General features: G+C 32.3%; 1 protein-coding gene across 2 annotated transcripts in view; it reads left to right on the top strand.

The window, feature by feature from the left end:
- Window positions 1-24099, top strand: part of Cadm2 (cell adhesion molecule 2) — a 1008689-nt gene that overhangs the window by 754090 nt on the left and 230500 nt on the right. For both annotated transcript variants that reach the window (XM_026393992.2, XM_077795032.1), the window contains exon 3: window positions 19920-20069. In XM_026393992.2, the coding sequence (XP_026249777.1) occupies window positions 19920-20069 (150 nt within the window). The remainder of the gene's footprint in view (window positions 1-19919; window positions 20070-24099) is intronic.

Raw genomic sequence — 24099 nt, 5'->3', positions numbered from 1 at the left:
TCTGTCTTTAGTTTAGTTTCACTTATTTCTTTTAATACTGAGAAAAGTTCTGGAGTTAAAAAAAAATTGTGATTTTCTTTAAGCCTTGAATTTTAATCTTTTTTTAACTGAAAGATTATTAAGTATGCCATGCTAATATTTAGATGTAACATCATGTGGCACAGTGATATTGGATAGCACTGGCAATTATTTTTAGTATTGGGAAGACTAAAAACACTAGGATGCTAAAGGAGTTGTATTGTCGATTTATATTTAAGAGTCAACAGGTTTACCAGGCTCAGTGTAATTAAGTCTTCATAATACACAAAAAGGATAAAAAAAAATGCTTCTCTTCAATTTTTTTGTATTATACTTAACTATTACCAGTCTGTTGAACCTAGAGAATGCACATATGTTCACACATAATTTTATGCATATATATATATATATATATATATATAAACGTATATATACACACCATAATGATGAAGATAAGTCTGATTATAGCACTTCAGAGTGATTTTATGATTTTATAAAACTACATTTAAAACAAGGCATATACAAAATTCAAGATTATTAATAAACAAAATATTTAATGTGGGTTAGGTGGCCATGCAGACAACATCTGTGTAGGGCAGTAAAGAATTTTAGTGTTAGGTATAATCCAAGACCCAAATTTTCAAACCAGGTTCACTGAACTTGTTTTACAAATTTATACTTATTTCAGGTCTTTAAAAAAGGAGTTCACTGCATATCTGTAACATAATTTAAGTCCATCTTACTGTTTTAATTCCATGTAATAGTATAATGATATTACTAACATTTTATTGATTTTATAATTGCAGGAATTGATAACATATTGATTCCTGCTTTAGTTTTTAAACAAAGTCTAAGAAACTTGCATAGCATCCATCAGACTGTGATAACTCTATTATGGTTTTATAAACCTAAAATACAAAAATCTATTCAAAATGGCAATCATTTTTATTCAGATTTGTATGAACTACTTTTTACATTTGTTGAGGTTGATTTTTGTTAATGCTTAGATATTTTGCATCCTCTAAATTCACCCTGATAAAACAGACTTGGTGCTTCACTAGGTACATTGGTGTTTTACAAGATTACTGGGGGGTGTTCTTCCATTATTTCAGTTAGATACAATCTGCTACAATAAACTTACTTACTGACACACAAAATGAATTACACTCTCTTTTATGAGAAAACCATGCTCCAACACACAGTTGCTATTCAGATAAATCCACTCATGTCTACATGTTATTAGGTACTAAATTACCTTTAAAATAATTCAGTAATTTAAAAGTAGAAGAATTTTATTAAAGGATTTTTACCGCAAAAGAAGAAATATAGTTTTAGCACAGGCAACCATTTCTAACATGAATTCACTGATCTAGAAAATTACTTTAATGCACATATCAATATCCAAGCCAGTAGCTTATATTTCAGCAATTAAAAAAATCTCTGAATTCCTTTCTTGTTTGTATAATGAAAATACATAAGAATTTTTAAGAGTAAAATCATAATTACCTCTCATTATTGTTATCCTAGTAAAATGAGTAATAACTAATAAGAAGTTGAAAATAGGGAAAACAAATCACTCATTTGAAGATTAATATAGTCTTCTTATACTGAGAAAAATATGTGTGGTATAAAATGTATCTTTACTTTATTTAAAAAAGACTTAATAGCCACATAATTTGAGTATTAAAAATAAAGACATTCAAATATTAAGGATAATGTGAGTGAGATCCAGAGAGAGCTTTTCATGTTTTAAATTCACATGTACTTCTATAGTTAAGTCGTTATTTTCATTTTGAACATTATTTTAAAACCCCATGCCTGTAAAAATATTGTGCATAGACACTGAATAAATTGCTTTTTCAATGTATAGTTGAATAGAAAATTATTTAAAGTAAGGTTTTGTTTGAAATTATAATCCTGGCATTCCCTAGATATTCACTAAGACAAATTACTTATCTTTATTTATATTGTTCTTGACTATAATATATACCTTGAAATATCTAATTATTAGATACTGTACTTTTATGTACAAAGCAATGTAATATCCAACATAAATGATAAGGCATCTTGGAAACATCTGGTTTCTAATATCTTAAAAAAGTAAACATTCAATGGTGATTGTTTTTATTTCCTTATCATGCTGATTATTTCTATCTACACAAAGTTTCTTAATTTGAAAGAGTAAAATGATTCTTGTATAACTTTAGCTGTATGGGATTTGAAAAGCAGAATAGCTCTCTGACATGCCTGAAAGTTCTGCTAAATGATATGACTTGATTTGATATGGTCTTTGAGCTACAATTTAATTCATTCCTGTTTATTTGTTCCCCTAGTATAAATCAGGTTATACATTATTTATTCATGTTTTCTTTAAACCACTCAAATTCATTGCTTATTATATTTCCAAGATGTACATAAATATGCATATTTTTCTTTCTCTTACTTTCATCTATTTATGCAAATTTCTCATTTTATATTTCAGCATTATCATTTTCATAAATAAATTCTTTATGAATTTCTGCTCATGACATTCTAATGTATCTAGTTACAGAAAATATATTTGCCATATTTTAACCTTATGTTTTCATGGTTGGCTTTCTTACCTTTGCCCACATGCTTTTACTATTCTTTCTATCTTCTCATCTTCTTTCTTTACAATATGCCCAATTTAAACTAAAATTGAGTAGTGAAGAGTTTCTTCACAACTTATATTATTTAATAGAATCATGGAAACTCATTTTTCAGCAAGTTCTTTCTTATTCAGTGAGTTCTAACTTATACATGAATGAAGTGATAGAAAAGCTTTTTAAATATTTCAGTTTAGTGCAGTGATAGTAGCCTGTCTGGACCTTTAGAAACAATGAACAATGTTCCTGAAATAACTTTAAAGTCAAAGTGGATTCACTCATGGATATTACTCCTGAGCTCATTTTAATGTAGGTAAGTATATGAGGTGTGCATATGTAAATGTTATTTTTTTCTTCATTACCTCAACCAATAGCCATTAGCAGAATTCTTATTGATTTCTGTGTGAGAACAAAGAGAGGGTTTCTGGAATTCTGCAAGGGCAGGACCTGATTTGGCACTTGCCCTAAAAATTGCAACATTAGGAAAATTCTTGGAAATAGGAGAATTAAGGATAAAATCCGGATTCTTGGTATGTTTATATTTTTTGATATTTAATAAATTCTTTTAAATTTCCTATTAATGGAAATATTAAAGTTTCTATATGTGTATGTACACTATTCTAAATACAAACTATTGTTTTAGTATATTTAGTATTTTGAATATATTTTATGTATATGAATTCATGCACCTGTTCTTTTTGCTTTGCTAACTTGTCACTCCATTATTCAGTCTCTGAGGATTTCTGCTGAGGTTGCTTTGGTTCCCTTTTGCTTGTCCATTTAGCTATTCTTCCCAAATGACAAGAAATATTTGCAAAAACTCTAAAGATTATGTAAAATAAACTTGTTTATTACCTAGTAAATTCTTCATACACTTTATTTACATCTTATAATACGCAAATACCTGTTAGACACCATCAGTAAACAAGTTCATCATGCCAGATGCACAAGATAGCTCATGGTTTCCTTTTTATGAAGAACCTTGTATTGATTAGGTCTAATCAATGTGATATCTACATATGAAATTTCCAAGGTCAGCCTTTCCCAAAAAGTGGAGCTCCCAAAAACACGGCTGGGTGTGCTGAGGTGAACAGTCAAGATCTGCCCATTGAGGCCAATCCAAGTTGCTACGTCACAGAATTGTGAACTACAAAAAAAAATGTATATTGATTTGAGAAAATGTTTTGGATGATTTGCTAAACAGCACGAGTTAGCAGGTAAACTAGTATGCCTCTGTGTCCACATCTTAATTGGTGACATCACTATCTGTTCTGTTACCTGTCTGGAAATCAAGTTTCATTCGCAATGGTTTCCTTTCCACTCTGTCTTTCATCTAATTAGTTTTCACATCTTTTTCACATTCTTAAATTTAAAATTAATGCTACTGAAATAATTGAATTTTTATGAATTTAGAACACATTTATCTTAACATAAAGGAATTACTGAGCTAAGAATGACTTGTTCATTTTAGAATGTGGATTCCCTTTGAGTTCTGTATTCTGTTGTCTTTTTCATAACATACAGTATTTATTATTATTATTATTATTATTTTTACATGAAACTGGTATATACCAGGCCATGAGCACAGTTGAGGGCCTGTTGTTAATATTTTTGTTTCATTTATTACCTAGTAAATTCTAAGCCTTCTGAAAGTCTTTTGTAGTTTTTATTTAGGTCTTTATCTTTATTATAAAAATCAGGAATCATATCAATGAGGTATAAAATATTATTATCTTGATTCCTTATTAACCTAAAACTGTTTGTACAGCTTGCAGAGAATACTTCTGTTGTAATTAAATCTGTCTTATGGCAATGGTTGCTGGCTTTCTGGTCTAGAAATTCTGTTTTCTTTCCACAAGGCTCCATAATGTCCAAGCAATCTTTGAAGGAATGTAAAATTCAGTTTCTGACAATTAGAATACATGGAAGAAAAACTGTTAAATATTTGTCATTACAAATTTGTAAGACTGGGGTCTTATCTAAACACACCTATCATAAATGTCTTGTAAAAGAAACATTTTAAAATACCATCAACATTTTCATTCCACTTATTCTTTGCTACTTCGCTCAAAACAACATGCCCTTTCCAAAGTAATAATAGAAACAAATGAAAACCAAGCTTATGCCCAGCAGCCTCTTAATGTAGGTTTTGGTGTAGATTATGTGTCTTATAGAACAAGTTTAATGTTGACCTTATTAAAATGACTCCTATTAATTATCATGCTATATGTGTGTATTTTCATTTGAATGTACAGAGCCTCATTCACAGTAAGTGTTCAAAAATATTGTTAGAATAATGAAAAGTAACAAACATTTGTTATTTCTTCATTTAAATTTCTTTCCTATCTTTGTTTTTCTTTTGTCAACAGTAAAAATAAGTCCTACTGTAAAAATAAATCTCACAAAAATGAGAGAAATAAATAGTTTCATAGTCTAGGAAACACATTCTATCTCTTTTGAATGTTTTTTCCTCTTAAATTACTGCATTCTTTAAAGGAAAAAAACTTGCATACAATCTATGCAAGATTTTAAAATATAGAATTTGGATATAGGTCATTAAATACCCAAATCTTACAAAATCAATGGACAGTTCCCTGGATCAGCAAAACAGAGTCGGGGAGAGGGAGTGATGGATGAGGATAGCCACATTTATTTAATCAGATTTCATTCTTCAGAAAGTACATTTAAAATTCAACTGAACAAGAAGAATGAAATTCAGTAAAAACAAATACTAAACATATACTTAAAATACTTTTTTCTTGAATTTTTCAAATCAATACTGGGTCTAATATATGATAATCTGCAAGTGGATATTAGGCAATTTCTCTGTTCAGATGATTAAAAATAGTAATAAATGGTTTTCCTAATTTAGATATTTACAGTTTTTATTTACAACTTGAAATAACTAACATATTCTAGGATTAGATTTATATGTTTAGATAAATGCTGTTATGTAACAAGAACAGGGATTATAGAGGTTTGGTTAAATGAAGTGGCAAATGAACAATATAAGCTGTAAGAAATGGCTTAAGAGTCAATTGAAACTACTGATAATCACTATTTGTGAATAAGAGTGTACCCTATGTTCTCACCAACTCTTCTGCTTCTCATTTGGCAAGCATCCAAATTTCTGCTGCGTTAACATTTGCTCCTGGGAGGACATGAAGGAAAAAAGGTCCATAAGGTTCCTATTGGCCTAGACAGTAGAAACATCTGCTGGATTCAGGAGCAGCTTGCTGGCCCAAGTCTGCAGGGAGATTTGATGCTTATCAACCCTGCCACATGAGTCGATATTTCCTGTGCCCTGGGGCTATGCAAGCTAATTCAAGAAAAATGAAGGAAGTGCTTTACATGTCAAAATTCTCTCATTAAATAAGCATCATATATATATTTAAAGCAGCTATCATGGCATTATAAATCATTAGTTTAATGCTAATGCAGTGCAAATTCTAACAAATACAAGTTTATTTTCTTATCATTAGTCAAAACCTTTTGCATTTTATGCATTTAGAAATTTTCTGTGAGAGATTTGACCCTAAATCATGAAGGGTTGGCTTTTGTTGATCTCTGGTAAGGAAATGTTGTAAAAAAGAATATGTACTACCTTCTTTTTTAAGGTCATTTTTGTAGTCTACTTTAAGATTAACTGTCAATGATTTCAATAGTGGGATCTGGGATTATAGCTCCAAACATAAGTTTATTGAACAATTACTAAATATAATTACTGATTTTTAATGTACACACACACACACACACACACAAAATTTGTCATTTCAAGAGTAGTTACATTTAAAATATCTTATTCCTTTGTTGCTGTGAATAAGCTAAACACTTGCAAATTTTGCAACTGTCCTCTGAATCCTTGATTTATTATATTCAGTGCCCTGAATTTGAAAATTTTTAACTTCTAAGGGTGCATTAATATTTTGTAAAAATGTCTTGAAAAATATAGGATCTACATTTTACAAAATTATAAATAAAGTATAACTACAAAACAATAGGACTAATTTTCTATTAGAATTTCTTTCAGAGAAGAATTTGGTATTGAAAATATTTGGAATTATAATAACATACTCTCCCCATGCACTGGATTTGAAAAACATGATACTAAGTACATATCTAAATTTGAGCAATGAATGTCAGCAATTGTTAATATGTCAGTGTAGTTTTGAAAGAATGAGACAGATCTAAGTTCTATCTGTCTGTCTATCATCTATCTCTCTATCATGTCTCATGTATCTGTCTACACTAGCACACATCTTTGCTTTCAGATTTGTCAAGGCATGTAAGGCTAGGACCCTGAGATAAAAATCTGTAGCACAAATTTATGTGAAATCATGAACTATATCATAATTTATTTAGTTCCAATCTGATAGAAAAAAGGAACAAGACAAATAAGAACAGTTTCGAACATGTATAATGTGACTAATTTGCTGATGTTGGAACAGCTTGTACCTCAGCAAGTAGACTATGCAGAGATGTTACAGTCTTATCATTCTGAAAATATAGTAGCAGTGCCCACTATGCTAGAGTAGTAACACTATTTTTTCGGGGGGAGGGGAGTTCAGGGGATTGAACTCAGGGACACTCAACTACTGAACCACATCCCCACCTCTATTTTGTATTTTATTTAGAGACAGGGTCTCAATGAGACCTGCTTTTGCTGAGGCTGGCTGTGAACTCACCATCCTTTGGCCTCAGCCTCCCTAACCCCTGAGATTACAGGCTTGTACCACTACGCCCAGCAGTAATACAATTCTTGGTTTCATATATCCAACAATGTGCACAGAACACAACCATATATGTTTTACACGGAGTTTGCGCAAAGGTCATAATCCAGGTGATGTGAAATGGATGTTATAAGCCAACAGGTTAATTCCCTGAAATGTTTCAGAATGTGTGTAGTCATTCTTTTACCATATTGATGAGGTCAATATGGGCTACATTTACCCAGGGAGGCCTCTAGTTTGGTGGTCCCTTTGACTTTTATGCCTTGCTTGTCACACAGCCTTGTCTGGATGTTTTCCATGCACTTTCACATCTAGTCAATTCTGAAAATTAGTTTTTCCATTACCAGTCTTCAATGGCATATAGATGCTTAGTCCAGTACAAAGCAATCTCCCTAAGTTCTCTCTTTTTATTCTGTGTACATCTGGGATTTCCTTGAATTGCAAAGATGATTCAGCCAAGAGACTGCTTTGTGGGAGTGCTAGAGATGAGAAGAAAGGTCAGGAATCAGTTGTTGACACTTCCAACATTGTAGTTTGGAAAATGTTGGCCTTGCTACAAATGTGTCTTTTTGTCTGGTTTTCAAGCATTTATTTTTTTTTTAAAGAGAGAGTGAGAGAGAGAGAGAGAGAGAGAGAGAGAGAGAGAATCTTTAATATTTATTTTTTAGTTCTCGGCGGACACAACATCTTTGTTGGTATGTGGTGCCGAGGATCGAACCCGGGCCGCACGCATGCCAGGCGAGCGCGCTACCGCTTGAGCCACATCCCCAGCCCTTTTTGTCTGGTTTTCATTTTGCAACACTATTTATAACAAGATTTCTAATATTTAAGTCAGAAGAGATTTTTTTCAAATTCCACCTCAATTTTTGTTGATTTTTATTTTAATAATTCCCATTAAAACATTATTATTATTTTCCAACCAGAAGATTAAAAGGGAGTATCCCATGCCCAAAAGGATGTGAGAAGATAGTATTAATTTCTTTTTTTCCCTTATCAGAAGTATAATTCTTTGAGCTGATTTATCTACACCAATCTATACAAAGTATCAAGTTTCATTTTAAAATTTTCCCACAGCAGTTTCCACTTGCTCTCGTAGGGGAATGTTCCCCTAGATCTAATGTGGCACTACAAAGGGCTCAAACATCAAAGCATGTAAACATGGACAAGATGGGTGAAATCAACATTAATGAAATCTTTGTGCATTCAGAAATGATCAAACAGTGAAAAACACATCCTATTAACCACTGTGTTATTACATTTTTTTTTTCAAAAGGGAACTTGCTCCTTAGGGAATATTCCAAGTTGATTCATATGTTACTACATATTGATCTACACTTAAATAATTAAGGTGCTATCATTTGAACACAATGTTCATGTGTTCAAAACTGTGTGCCCACTATGTCTAAGGAAATATCTTATACCTATCAGAGAATGAAAATGAAAGTGCATTTCTGACTGTGCCATTGAGAACTTTAAATGTTATCTTGTATTCATATCACCAATGGCTGCCTTAAGAATAACAATTGGTAAACATTTCTATACATGTCAAAGAAGGAGTTGTATTTATAAGTTTATGTAATACACTCTCACACAGGGAAAATATCTCAAAAGTTTTTATTCTCTCATATTTTAAATCTTTGGAAATGCACTATTTATTTGAAAGCATACCACTATTATCCACTTAGGAAAATATATCTATGAAAAAGAAAACTCTTTAAATGCAATGTTTATATCCATAGTAGTTTACCAAAAAAATTCTTTTCTCCAAAATAACTACTGCAGTTTTAAAAATAAGCAATAAATCCCATCATAAATAACAAGAAACTTACAAAACCAATGATATTTAAAAGTCAGGAGTCTATGGACATATGGTTGATGATCCTATTTGAGAATAAGCTCAAGTCAATAAGGCTCCATTTACCAGAAAGTTAGCTATATATAGTATAAAATTTTAAAACCCCAAGAGATTTGTATTTTTTATAATAAATAATCCCAGTGAATTTTTTGTTTTTTCATTTAAGATTTTTTTTTGGGGGGGGGGGAGTTCTAGGAATTGAAAGGTGCTTTTCTACTAAGCCACATCCCCAGAAATTTTTAATTTTTATTTTGAGACAGCATTTCACAAAGCTGTTCAGGGCCTTGCTAAATTGCTTAATCTGTCTTCAAATTTGAGATCCTCCTGCCTGAGCTTCCCAAATCACTGGGATAATAACCATGCACCACCATTCCAAGTCCTCAGTAGTATTCTTGATAGTAAACATAACTTTACAATGATACATGTGCAAGATTAAAACTTCTTTATTTACAGATAATGATTGATTAATAAAACAATGTTTTCTGAGACAGTTAACTGAGAAATATCACTTCTTTCAATAGCTTGCCATTGCATTAAAGGGATGGCAGGAAGAAAAATGTATGCTTCCTATAACTTATGATCTGGCTCTGATCTTCTTTTTTACCTTATCTGGGACCATTTTCATTTGTCTCTCATCTCTCATGCTTTAGTCTCTTGACCTCCCCCAATCGCCCCACACCATCTTCTTCCACAGCCAACCTCTTTTCTGCTCTGGCTAAGGAATTTAACATCAGCTAATTTATTTTTCAGGGTACTGAGCTGGTTTCTTCCTTGTCTCTGGACTACTTTGAAATGTATGGCTTTCTCTGATTGTTTATATTTCACTTGAAATGTTACTACCTTCTTAACCAGGTCTTTTCTTATTTATTTGTGTTTTCTTATTTTTACTGACTCATTTTCAGCTCTTGATTTTATTTTGCTAGCAATAATTATATTTTTGAACATTCTAAAATCTTGTATATTTGAAATTAGGATTTTAATGATACTGCTTATACTATTTAATTTAGTTTGCTCTTAGATGTGTTTTAGAGATTTTAATTTCCATTGAGGTCATTTTAATCTTACCCACAGTTATATCCCCAGTTTCTACTATGAGAAGCATATTCTGAGCATCAATTATATGTGTGTTGAAATGATTAAAGGCATCAAAGTAAGAATTATCAACAAAACCCATTAAAATATAAAAGTTGTCTCTGAAAACATTACATTATATTTATAGTTCAAATGTCTAATATGAACTGAAATTATTTATTATTAAAAGGTAGTTTACATTCATATTATTTCAAAATTTATCACACTCCATATTTGAAGAGGCTGAATCTAAAGAGCATCTAAGTTGCTATTTTCCATGACTAACTATATTCAATATACCAATACAATCATTTTGATTTTCTGCATAGAATAATAAAGGAAAATAATATTAATGAAAGGCAATCCAGATAATAGTCAATATAATTTTATGTTTGTGGAGTATTTATTATATATGACACAATCCAAAGGAAAAAGTGATTCCAAAACATATGTACAAATTCAAAGGAATGATAAATCAGGCAATGATGAATTTTAATTGTTATAATTTGATTTCATTTAGAATAAGAGAAAATCAGCATAAAAATCAGATTGAAATTCTTGTATATTTTCTATTTTTAACTCCTCTCTTAATCTTGATTTTATTTTGCTAGCAATATTTATATTTTTGAACATTCTAAAAACTTGTATATTTGAAGTTAGGATTTTAATGATACTGCTTATACTATTCAATTTAGTTTGCTCTTAGATGTGTTTTAGAGATTTTAATTTCCATTGAGGTCATTTAATATGTAGACTATGTTAGCTATATAAACTTTCTAGGACTTCTTGGGTGAGACAAATATATATGTATAACTTTCCCTCTTTTAAATTCTGATTGAATTTTTCCCAGGAACTTCAATTTTAAACAGTTACATCCCACCCAGTCAATATTTTTTTTTTTTTGGCTCCTGAAGATTGATTATTGTACACTCAGCACTATATCCCTCACCCTGTCTTCAGAAGAGTCTTACCATCTGTGTGTTCCTTTCCAGAATATTTCCTCCAGGTTGACATCTCAATTTAAAATTTAGTTACGTGATTGAGCTTCACTGTGAACCAGACTGTGATTGTGGTCATAAATTTCTTTTCACTGGAAGGATGCCTCTCAAGTGTTCATCAGTTAGCGAGAAAAGCTAGTCAGTTCTAGGTCTTACTCATTCATCCTGCAAACAATATTCTAGAAAGATAAAATGACTTTATGCACACATGATAATTACCATGTGAGTTTGTTTTGAAGTAACAGAATTTTACAATTTTCTTATTCTTGTATATTGTCTTGAGAGACATATAATTGTTATTTTATTTTTAAATTACTTCCTTTGATTTGGATTCTAATATACTTTGGATTCTAATATACTTTGATTTAGTTTTTAATATACTTGAAGGTATATTTGTATGAGAAGCAATGAATTCTGGTGAATATAAATTTGAACAACTCATCAACCTCATTTTTACCTTGAGAAAACAGATATGTTCATTCAATGAACTATTTTTTGAATATTTGACAAAACAAAACATTTTAGGGAATTAAGTAAATACAAATAAATTAACAAAACAAAATATATTTTGGGGTGTGTGTGTATGTGTTCTGGTATGTGAACCCAAGACCTCACATATGATATTCAAGTGTTTTAACCACTGAACTACACTCTTGCCCTTTTCAAAAAATTTATTTTGAGACAGAATTTCACCAAGTTGCCTAGACCAACCTAAAACTTGTAAACTTCCTTCCTTAGCTTCTCAAATAGCTTGAATTGAAGAACTATGTCACCACGTTTAACTATTTTAATGTTTTTATATCAAAAACACATTGTGGATATTAAACTGGATTAATTGTGTTTATTTTAGATCACTGTTTTTAGTATATAAGCAAGTTTGTGTTTATTTAGCATATTGGCAAGGTTATTAGCAAAAATAAATAAATAAGCCAAGAATAGAAAGAATTGACTTTGTATATATTCAAGTTTTTAAAAATTTAGGAATTCTTACCATCAAGTAATGTTTTAATACATGCTAAACAATGCAACTATTAGGCAAAAGCATAAAGCAACTATAAAACAAAATGTCCTAGGGTTTTACAAGTATTCTCTGAAAATTAGAATTTTGTAATTTAAGGAAAACAAAAACTTAGTGATATGACTAAGTAATGCAAAATTAATGGCAGAAATTAGAAAAATCTATTTTATGTAGAAATAATAACTGTGCTGGGAATATTATAATAGAGAAGGCTGATGTATACAATTACATAAAACATGTTTTAAATGGAGGGGAAGTCACTAATGTTATGTTTCACCTACATTACAAATTTCTCCAGGGACAGCACTGATCCTGGTACTCAGGAATTACCTCTCATTATAAATTCTACCAGACATTGCAAATGGCAGCTAGTTTTGATATAATGTTATATAGTTAACTGGGTAACCTGCTCAGTCAACCTGTGTAGATCAACAGGAAACAATGCAATGGTTATTCCCTAGGTTCCTGGTCTGCAGAGTGTCCTAGAAAACTATAATCATATTCTGGAAAAGTAAAAGAGAGAAGGAATTTCTACCACAGAATGATAATTCTTTGGGTCAGGAGCAGTTGGAGCCACTGTAAATCTGAAAGGGACTTTGTCATGGATCAAAAGCCAAGGAGGGATCAAGGCCAAGCTTTGGGTACACAAGGACTTCTGTTTCTGAGTTGGTAGCAGGATGGGCTACTCACAATGGCCATAGTGAACACCAGGATTTGGTCTACAGGATTCTAACTACTGATGTTGCCAATTTGGCACTGTCATGCTCTGATATCAGAATGAGAAAGCCCTTCCAACCTTCCCTGGCCTTGCAAGACCCACTGCCCGCCAGCTTTGTCTCTTCCTTACTTTGGTCTGGCAGTTGCAATGGTACATAGGTCTCCAAAGTGCTTCCTGTCTCTATGGAAACTGGCAAGCAGCACCAGTCTGATGGCTATGCTCCATAGTGGCTGGGCAAAGGGGTGGCACAGAAGGTGGAGACCAGGTGTTGTACTCTAAAAGGCAAGCTGAATCCAGAAAGGATGAAGTAGAATCAAAGAAAAATAAAATTATATGTTATAAGCCCAGGAAGGTTTTACAAGCAAACCTAAAAACTGGAATTCGATGATAGGAAAAAATAACTACAGAATTCTAAGTATCTGAAAGAACAAACGGACATTGCAAAAGTGGAAATATTTTGTACTTAGTTACCAGTCTTAATTTTTCCTCTGATTTTCTTTCTCACATGATAGAGCATTCATTGCTCTTCTCTTGAGAATCGCAAGCCTGCATTAATGACATTAGTGCTTTTCAATCCAATAGGTTTCAGTATGCAATATGTGTTTCAGTCCACACAACTACTGAGCCACAACTTTCACATTAGAAGGTTATTTGTTTAGAATGCTTTCAGTAATTTAGTGGAAGTAATAGCATGCTGTGTGTGCATTTAGGTATATTTTTAGACTCTAATTTAGGCAATAAGAATGATCTTGAACTTTCTAAGATGCAGGTTCTTTGTATAAATACCCCAAACCAGTTGATGAAATGAAAGGGGGTGGGGTGGGGAAAGAGACAGAGAACAAAATCCTAAGAATACTTGAAAAAGTTTTTAAGAATAGTAGGTATAGTAGGCTAGCTTTGTACTTCCTTTAAAAAACGTGTTGCCTATTTCTGTCATTTTTTGTTGTTGTATTTAAGAATGATTTAAGAACATATTTTGTATTGACTGATCCATTTGGCCTCTTTGTTTTTCACATACAAGAGAACTGTGATGAGGAGAGTAGTTTGCATTTAAGTGGGGTTCTTGAGAGAACATGCAAAAGTATTTAAAAACATCTCAAACATTAGGTATGCTATTTGATTCAGGTGGCAATGTTTCTGTTGAAAGAGATAATTTTGGATATTAAATTGACAGCTTTCACTAAGTATAGATTTTTACACACTCTTATTGGAAAAACAATATCTTTAATTCTTTTCGTGTCTTGTTTTTGTTTGTTCCCCTTCACTCTTTTTAAATCTGGCTCTTCTGTTGGAGAAAGTTTTTCTCATTTTCAGAAAGAAAAATATAATGAGAGGTCCTAAGTTCCCATTAAATAGCCCATAAAATGTGATCATTTACTCTGAGAAATTACTGACTGTAACTTACTCCTTCTCAGCTGTGCAAAGCCTCAGCCTCTGCCCTTCTGTCTAGATATATCTCAGGTGATTATTGCTCTTAGTAAGGAGGCACTCATGTGCAGTGAGCACTAGTCTACTGTAGTGGCCCCCTTTAATCTTAAGCTCAGGAAGAGAGATGCAGAAAAGCATTGCCATCGCTCATCATCCATTCAAGAGATAGCAAAGCTTGAATGGTATTGTTTGCGGAAGCAGCCTCATACTTTGGAATCAGTGTTGAAACATGCATCTTTAGCTGCCTTCACTCTTTCAAAAGTACTGCAGGTCTCAAAGATCTCTCTTCATGATTTTGCTTTTTGCTCCTTTTTTTCTAATAACACCTCACAGTCCAATGTCAAGGTTAGGGTGGCCATAAACTTGGATTTGACTTCTCTATGTCTTATGTGACAATGTGTTAGATTCTTAGAGGTCATACAGCAAAGAAATGCATGAAATTTGTGAGGAAAGGACTGTTCTTAAGTAAGGTCAACAGGAGACAAGACTCGGTTCACTTGATTTTGAACTTGGTTCCTAATGTTGACAAGGAAAGATTTTAACTATTCTCTCCATAATTATATAACAGATGGAAACAGTGAAGAGATAATGGCAGCTGCTCAGTCTATTTCAAGACAGGGCCAGGAGAGCTATCTTTTCAGGATATTGAATTATTCCTCTTCATTAAAGTGACTTTCACAGCAATAAATTAGAAAATGATATCTGTATAGCTATAGAAAGTTTTTAAACCACTGGTAATAATAGAAATAAATGTGGCAGCCTAAGAATACTAGCACTACTCTCTACAGAGTAGAGGGTAAATAGAGGCCCATTAGAAAAAATTTATTGAAAGAAAGGTGGGTCAGATGGGGGTGGAGGGAGCTAAAAACATGTGCAGCAGCACCAATAAGAGACATCAATGACATCTTTCAGTGGTGTGCTATAAATATTTTACAACTTGCTCTATGGGGAAGTTTATTGACCTGTAATGTCTGCCAATTTCCATGGTGAAAATACTCCCTCTGTGGTCAATTTCAAGCTACCAAACCTATGTCACTGAGCACGAAGTGGGGAGAGCTAGAGTCTCAGGATTTGTGTGAGCCAGCTCTAGCACATCATGGTTTTTCTAGAATTTTAAACATCCTTTCATTTGTTAAAAATAGGTATGTAGGTCTACATGTATCTTTGAAAATGCTTCTACGAATTATGTTTTTCTTTTATCACAGTTAGGCAATCAGAATTAAATTCAGTTTATTTTCATAACCACTCTGTGATTAAGCAGGTAAGATATGAAAACAAAGTGCAGGAGTTCAAAATACAGTACCTGTGATTTCTAGCTATGAGACTATGGGAACATAATTTAAGGTCTCTGTGCATTTGTTCCCTAATATTCAAGGTAGAGATGATGACAAGCTTGTCATTGCAGATTAAATCATTGATACAGGAAGCACAGTTAGAATTGTAGCTAGTGACCTAGGACATTGTGAACACCCCATTCAGGTTAGCTACATTTCACATATATTTAAAGCTGGCTTAATAATGGTGGAGGAATGAGATAAGATAGGAAAGGGACTATTAAACTGGATACAAAAGAAAAGTAAAATGCTTTTAGAATTGTAGAAATCCATCTACCTAGGAAAGCTTAGGGAGGGGTTTTACTAAATATTCAAGAAATATTATTGTATATTGTTCTTTCCTCTTTCTGGTGTACACATTCGCCATACTTCTATCATTTCATGTCCCATTTCAGTGCTGAAATAACATTAGATATATCTGTTCTTAATTACCATTGGTTATATATTCTACATACACTTCTTATTTATTTGAAACAGAACTTAAAATATCTTAAGACACTTACTAATATATCTTTAAAGTTCTTAGGATTGACCTTTTTCTGTATTCCTTTTCCTCAATGAAGAATTAGTCTCTACCTCTACCCTTCAATTTATCCATGAAGAAATGCAGCTGGCTTGAAATAGTTTTGTCATGCTGCTGTCACACATTCCCCTACAAAAACCAGTCATTGTTCTAAGAAAACACATTCACTTTAGACAATGAACACCTTTAGTTTACAATACAGTAGGTTGGGTACCATAGCTGATTCAAAGATTAGATGCCTTGTGACTATAATCTTAATTAATGTAGAATTAAGTATGAAAGACAGATCACTATACAGATAATAAGAGGACATAAACAGAAGTGATGAAAAAATGGGGATCCTTAAAAAATAGCCAGCTTCAGAGATTCCAAAGTGGAAGTTTCATAAATCCCATCATGTGCTACTTTGATAAGAATGACTTCTCTAAAATCTAGGATCAGGATGAGCTCAGTTAGAGTCAAGGTTATTTTAAAAGGAGGTCATGAAACAAGTGATACATTTTAGCAATCTTTGCAGATGAAAAACAAGATCAGTACTGTACCAAAGCAGATTGTCTCCTTCCTCCACATCACTATCTCTTCTAAAGTTTCTGATAGTTTTGCAGGTGCCTTAGCAAATTTCTCTTCCTTGAACCATAGTTCCAATGTTGATCCATACAAGACAAATCCTATAGTCCCACAAAATATCTGTATAATAAATGCATTGAGGATGAATTCTTAATTTGATAAAATGTTAATTTTTCTAACTGAAAAAAATGAGTAATTTCTTTGGAAAGACTCTCTGAGATTGAATGTCAACCTTGAGCCATCAGGAGTTAAAAGAGAAAAGTAGTAGCTAACTCTATGCTCTCTGCAGGTTATAACCACAAGTGAAAGGCAATTCAGACCCCAGAGAAGAAGTTCGACTGCCTATAACACAGGCTTTTGAATTGATTTTGGAAACCACATATCCTAAGGGTATTTAGGATTAGTAGATTCTCCACATGAATTTGCTCTCTATTGGGAAAAACTAAATTATTTGACTGCAGGGATTTTAGGCTGCAAGTCCCAGGGAACTGAAGTCATAGTACTTTAAAGTCAGAATCCACTCAGGGAAAAGATAGAGGACACTGTCCTAATCTCCTACCTGGAAGGACAAAGCTCATGTGTGCTGATATATGTAAACTACCCGACATGTAGAAGACCCTAACAAATACCAGTTTCTTTCCTCAGTAAGCCAATAAAGAAGGACTGAAATAGTTATCAAAATTAAATTCTCTATTGCATGGATGATTTAAAGGTAGTTAATATTGAAATCCTCTCTTATTTGACTTAAAATTTAAGTTTTGTTGTTAAAAATGATCATTCACCTTTTTTATTGTTGTCTAATTCACACTTAAATAAAATAAAGCTATTATGACACAGCAGTTTTTATGGAAAGTAAGAATAAAAATGTTGAACTTTCAGAACAAACTCCAAATGGTTCATTGACTTTGTTTCACCATGGGAAAAAAAAAAATCACTTAACCTCCCAGTGTCAGTTTACCCATCTGTGAAATGAGAAGGATAATATTTTCTTATGGGGATGTTTTGAAAATTATTTTGCAAATGTAGTGGATGAAATTGTTGCAAGCATCACTGCACTTTTTCCACTTCTTTAAAGAGGCAGACAGCATTATTTATGTACCAGTTGATAGTCAAAATGTCATCTGAGTAGAACTATGTATATTTATTAGCAGTTGTGTGCTTTTTATTACTTAAAGAATCATCCCCAGATTGTTCAATTTATGCATTACATTCATACCTCGGAACCTGAAAAATGTGTCTTAAAACCATACTGAGCTTCATATTTATGAGCTAAACTCTGGTAATTATTCCTTCTTTCTGTCTTAGCTCATGTTTCCTCTGATGCTGTTTTTTGCCTCACCTCACTTCACAAGATTGATAGTTCTCCATGTTTCCCTGCTCAAGGTCACCTCTGAGCTGTCGGCAAAGCACATCCCACTTTGGCTCCGGTTGACTTTCAAGTCAACTATCAAAGAATTTATTCCAGACAAATCCTAACCTCAATTTTAAAACTCCACCCTAAAGATTACAGGGAGACATCCTGGGGAGTTGCCATAGTGACTCTAAGAGGTTGGCATTGAGAAGACAAAGCTCCTGATATCTGATATCAGATTTTTATTCTTGATAGGCCTAATTATATAACATGGTCATGAACCTCTGTGCTTGTGTCAGTAAGGTCTGGAAAGAAATTTTTCCCTTCAGGCTCTTCTGTCTCTTATGGTGCCAATCAACAGGCTTTTTGGTAATAAGATTTTTTATGCCAATAGCTGCAGCATAACCTCAAGTGGTGCTTGTAGTAATGATAGAATCATTATAAAACTAAAGAAGAAAAGGGAAATATATTTCATGGGTGTGATTAAGTCCTTCTAATGTTCTTGCATATGTAAATTGTATTTGACTTAATGAACAACATTGCTCACATAATGGTATTTTAACCTAGCTCTAGAAAATCATTTTTACCCATGTTGATCCTCACTATCAGAATTGTCTGAGCTCATCTCCAGATCATAGTGAAGTGAAACTTATCTATAAATTTTTTGCATGCATGAGTTTAGTTTTAACTATTTGAGGTACACTTATTAAATACATTACATGAATTATTTTAATAAATTAGTATAATACTTAGGAAAATGGAAAACTTGAGAACATGGAAACAATACCAAAATTGACAAGGGTAATTTAAGAATATGTATTTTCCTGATTATAAAAGAACTATATATTCACTGGAGAAAAGCAGGTGATTACAAAATGAAATGATAAAGAATATTACCTGAATCTTCTGAGTTACAGTAATCACTCTCTCTCTCTCTATTCATTCCTTTGACAAAGTCTCTTGCGCATACTGGCCTTGAACCAAGGGATCCTCATTTTAATTTCCTGAGTAGCTTGGACTATAAGTGTGTGCCACTATGACTGGCTTTTTTAATAGTTTGATGGATATTCTCCAAGATAAACACTTTAAAGAATATTCACATTGCTTTCTATAATACATTTTGTATTTCTAAAAACAGTTAGATCTATTTAAGAAAAAAACCCTGGTGAAATAGGATTCTTTTATAATTTCCTTTATCAAAAATTGAATCTTAAGTTCTAATATTCATATTTCATAGACTTTATTCAGCATTATAAAAGCTATCAGAAAAGTATTTTATGGGTTTCATATGCTCCTTTAGAGAGTTCAATTCATCCAAAATTATTCACTGCCTTATCTTCAGCAATGACCCAATCTAGCACCACAAAATTAATACAAGGCCAAGGAAAATTAATGATTATCATGTTACTGTTTGAATGTAAATCTTTATGTGTGCTTAGGAGGGAAAGAAGTTTTTGGAACATGTAAGGGAGTATAAAGGAGTCATAATAGTACATCAAAAATGTCGTCCTCTGATTAAGGATTTTCAATTATTTTTCTGCCTTTCATAATATATAGATTTGTTGTTATTGTGTTGGTTTAAATTTTATTGAAAGTGAGAAGTGAAGTCCAATGCAGATCTTGGGGAGTTAATCATTTTATAACTTTCACTTAATCAACATTCTCTTTAATCTCCTTTTAGGCAGCCAAGGGCAGTTTCCACTAACACAGAATGTAACGGTTGTTGAAGGCGGAACAGCAATTTTGACCTGCAGGGTTGATCAAAATGATAACACCTCCCTCCAGTGGTCAAATCCAGCTCAACAGACTCTGTACTTTGATGACAAGAAAGGTGAATACATTTTCTTTTACATGTTTTAATCATATTCTGAAATATCCTAATTATAATGAATTTATTTTTCTGAGATGATTCAAATTATTCCTTTTGATTACCAAACTGCTGCTGCTTGTATTTAAACATGTTAAATATTAAATACTTTAGTTTGCAAGTCATAAACACTAAAGATAACCTATGTCAACTTTTTAATAAAATAAACAGTTCTAATTCTATTTTTAAAATGCTTTTATGACTTATCACCTTCTTTTTATGGACTTTATTTTTTTAATTCTTGTAGCTGTCTTCTGTATAGTTTGAATATTTTTTTCTTACTCCTGGTAGTATACAATTATTTTTATTCATTTTAATTTTATATGATTTAAGATCCTATATGATTTTGGACAGTTTAGTAATTTTATTTTCATGTATTGGGCCTGAAAGTAAAAATTGTAGAAATTAGTTCCACAATAAGGTTAAGTCTTTCTGTTTCTAAAATAAGCAAAATTAGGTAAGAAACTGTATTTACTTAAAGTTAAGTTAGAATTCATTAATTAATTTGAGCTCCTAATTGGATAAAAGGTAGATTTTGGTTCAATTTCTTTAGAGTAGTAATGAAACTTACATTTTATAATTCACATAAACAACTAATAATGTGTACCAAGTTTCTAAGACTTCATCCATTGTTATAACATGGATGAAAAAGCGAGTCCATGATCTGTAATGAAAATATGGAAGGGTTGCTTTAAATAAACTTAAACAACAGATGTTATAAATATTTATTTACATATTATCTGTTTAACATAGTCTCAATAATTTTTTATTACTCTATGAATAACAGTAAGATAACTTAATTTCATTTTAACTAATAAAACCAAATAAAGTTTAATAAATATGCCCAATCTATGTAAAATATGTGTTCACTATATTTTGTTCACTAGTATAGCTTTTGCCTTTTATAGTGCTCTAGATTTAAAATAATTTTTTAGGTTTTTAAAAATATGTAATATATAAAAAGGCTGATGAGACATTAATTCATTGATTTAACAAATATTTATTGAGTGTCACTTTGTACCAAGCATTAGAGTGAGAGATCAATGTCTCTGCCTTCTTAGGGTATATTTTCTTCTAGAAAAAACTCAGATAATAAACATGAACCAAACGTATTTTAGAGTTTATTGGTAGAAGACACATGCTATTAAAAAAAAAAAGTTAGAAATGAAAAGTGTGTTAATCAGGGTAATTCAAAGAATCACAAACAAAAAGATGGATGAGTAGATGGATAGAAAGAAAAAAGAGAGAACGCAACAGAGAGAGAGTGTGTGTGTGTGAGAGAGAGAAAGGAAGGAAAGAAAAGAAAAATTGTTGTCCACCTGGCTCAAGTTGACAGGACAGCTAGCAGGTTGACAAGCTAAGGACCCAGGAAATGGTATATGTTGCAGTTCAAGTTCAAAGGCAGTCTGGAAGGTAGAACTTCCTTTTCCTCACGGCACCTCAGACTTTCTCTTAAGGTCTCTGACTGATTTAATAAGGTCTACCTACATTATAGGAAGGAATCTGCTTTAATCAAAAGTCTACTCATTTTAATATTAACCTCTTGTAAAAAATACCTTCAAACCAAAATTGAAACCTGTGTTTTCCAAATATCTGAGTACAGTAGCCCCAACCCCCTTATCTATGAGGAATATATTCTAAGACACCCAATGAATGCCTGAAAACTTAGAACTTAACTCCATATGCAGAATTCCCTCTATTATCTGTGGTTTTGCCTTCCAAGTTTTCAGTTACTGATACTCAACTACAGGAAACTATTAAGTTATGTAGCACATCATTGTATAGTAAATGGTTATACTATTTAGTTTTTTTTTAATTTGGTTATTTGTACATATTTAGAATAACATAAAATGTATTAATTTAGGTATATTGCAATTGCTATTTTCTGTGCCTACATTTAATGAAACAATTTTGCTTAGTAGCACTTTTTGAAAGTGTGTATAATTCTATCAATGAAAAATTGTCCCAAGCAATGGCTTTGAATTTTTATAACATTAGAATTTATTTTCTTGTTGCTCATTCATCCTGCAGGTGTAAATAGCAAACTCTGCTTTTTTGTTGTTGTTGTTTTAACAGTTCCTGTATTACTTTTTAAAGAGATCTTTGAAAGTCATGTTTACAGTGGCATCTACAATTGTGAGGTCAAGTCCTTAGGCACAAAGACAAAATCTATATTAAATGTCCTTGCCTCCTCTTTCAGTGATTTTATAAGTTACCTTCTACAAAACATCCAAAGCTAAAACTGAATCTGAGTATTTCAAACTAATGCTTCCTTCCTGTAAAAACAGAGCAGCTTATGCTATTTGCAAAGACTGGGAAATAAGGAGATGCCGTGAATTCTAAGGGATAACTATGGAAGAGAAAAAGCTCATAGTATGTTTGGGATATTTAGCAATATATTCTTCATACTGCCATAAAATGCCAAATGCTTCTGATCATATTAATTCTTGAAGTATGTACTTGCTTTTTTTACATTTTCTTTCACAAATTACAACTTAGAGTTATGTTGCAAAATGCCAGTCTCTCGATCTGTGTGTGTGTGTGTAGCACAGCATGTTTCTGACACTGGTATTAAACTTTTTTTCACTCTGTTGTGGTTCTAATCATCAATTGTAATAACTTAATGAAGAGTACTAAATGAAAAAAAATCATTTTATTAATGGCATTCTAATATCTATTCCTTTACATGTTGGTGGTTCAGGTCTTACATGATGTCTTTGTTGATGGAAGCTCTAGACAGTGATGTTCATTAAATGCAAGAGTTTAAAAAGTAAAGCATTTTTAAGGAATCCATATCACAATTTCTCCACACCATCTCTTTGTCTGCATTTGCTTGCCTAACTCTCCTCAATCCTAAGGCTTATCTTAAGTAAACAAATATGCCATGCTGTGCCAGAGTCTAAGTGCAGAAGCTAAGCATGGATTTGAGAGTCCAGAGCAATCCATAGCTGTTGTGCAAGTGACAACTGCACGAGAGCAAAACAGAAGGAATGATCATCTAAAAGAGAATTAAGCAGAACACCCTTTCCTAGGAGTTTTGTCAGAGAGGTTAAATGTAAATGACTAGGAACTTTTTCATTGAACATGAGGTACTAGATGGATTTTTTGGCTAATATGTAACTTATATTGTCATAATTCTGATTCAGGTCAAATAAAGAGGAGAGCAGTAAATTCAGACTTTTGCTTCTTTTTAACACATTTAATGTGATTGGTAGCTTTCCCCATTGACAAATGAAAAAACTGATATCAGAAACCCAAGGCAATTTACCCACACACACTTAGCTAATGGCAGGTAGTGAAGGGTTTAGAGTAAAGATACAGCTTACTTGGCCTTAGTTTAAACTGGAACAACTCTGAGAACAAACGCATTGGAACATCAGTTCACTTTAAGTGGCCATCTCTAACACTGATCTTTGGCAGGTTTTTTTTTTTTTTTTTTTTTTTTCATTGAAGAGTAACATTGCTTCAAATCATTGAGGATGTTCATAGAGTGAGATGGAGGGATACATTACCACAGCCCTGAAGAAAACATTTCATGAAGATGGACATTTTCTATGCTAGCCTGAATAATTCAGTGTCCACCTATAGATATTCAGATCTAAGTCAATTACAATTCAATGAAATTTAAGCATTTCATTTCTCAGGCATACAAGCAAGCCACATTTCAAGTACTCAATTATCATCTATGGCTAGCAGGTACTCTCTGGAAAGCACAGTTCTAGAAGCTGATTCACTCTTTAGATGACATATAGACCCAGCCTTGGCTAGAAGAATATATACTTTCTAACCAAGAACCCCCTTGTCCATAACAAAACATACATTGAACATTAAATAATTGTAATTTTGCTGTTAAAATTTTAGAACTTTAATGGGAACATTGAATCATGGTAGATAGGGAGTCATATCTGACTTTTAATCCTGCTTCTAATGCCAACCAGCAGAGTAATAAAAGGCACTCACCCACACCCCACTAAATCAGATGGTTTGGTGATTG

The sequence above is a fragment of the Urocitellus parryii genome, chromosome 2 (genome assembly GCF_045843805.1).
Source record: "Urocitellus parryii isolate mUroPar1 chromosome 2, mUroPar1.hap1, whole genome shotgun sequence".
NCBI lineage: Eukaryota > Metazoa > Chordata > Mammalia > Rodentia > Sciuridae > Urocitellus > Urocitellus parryii.
The sequence above is the reverse complement of the archived record's forward strand: the minus strand, read 5'-3'. Positions and strand labels throughout refer to the sequence as shown.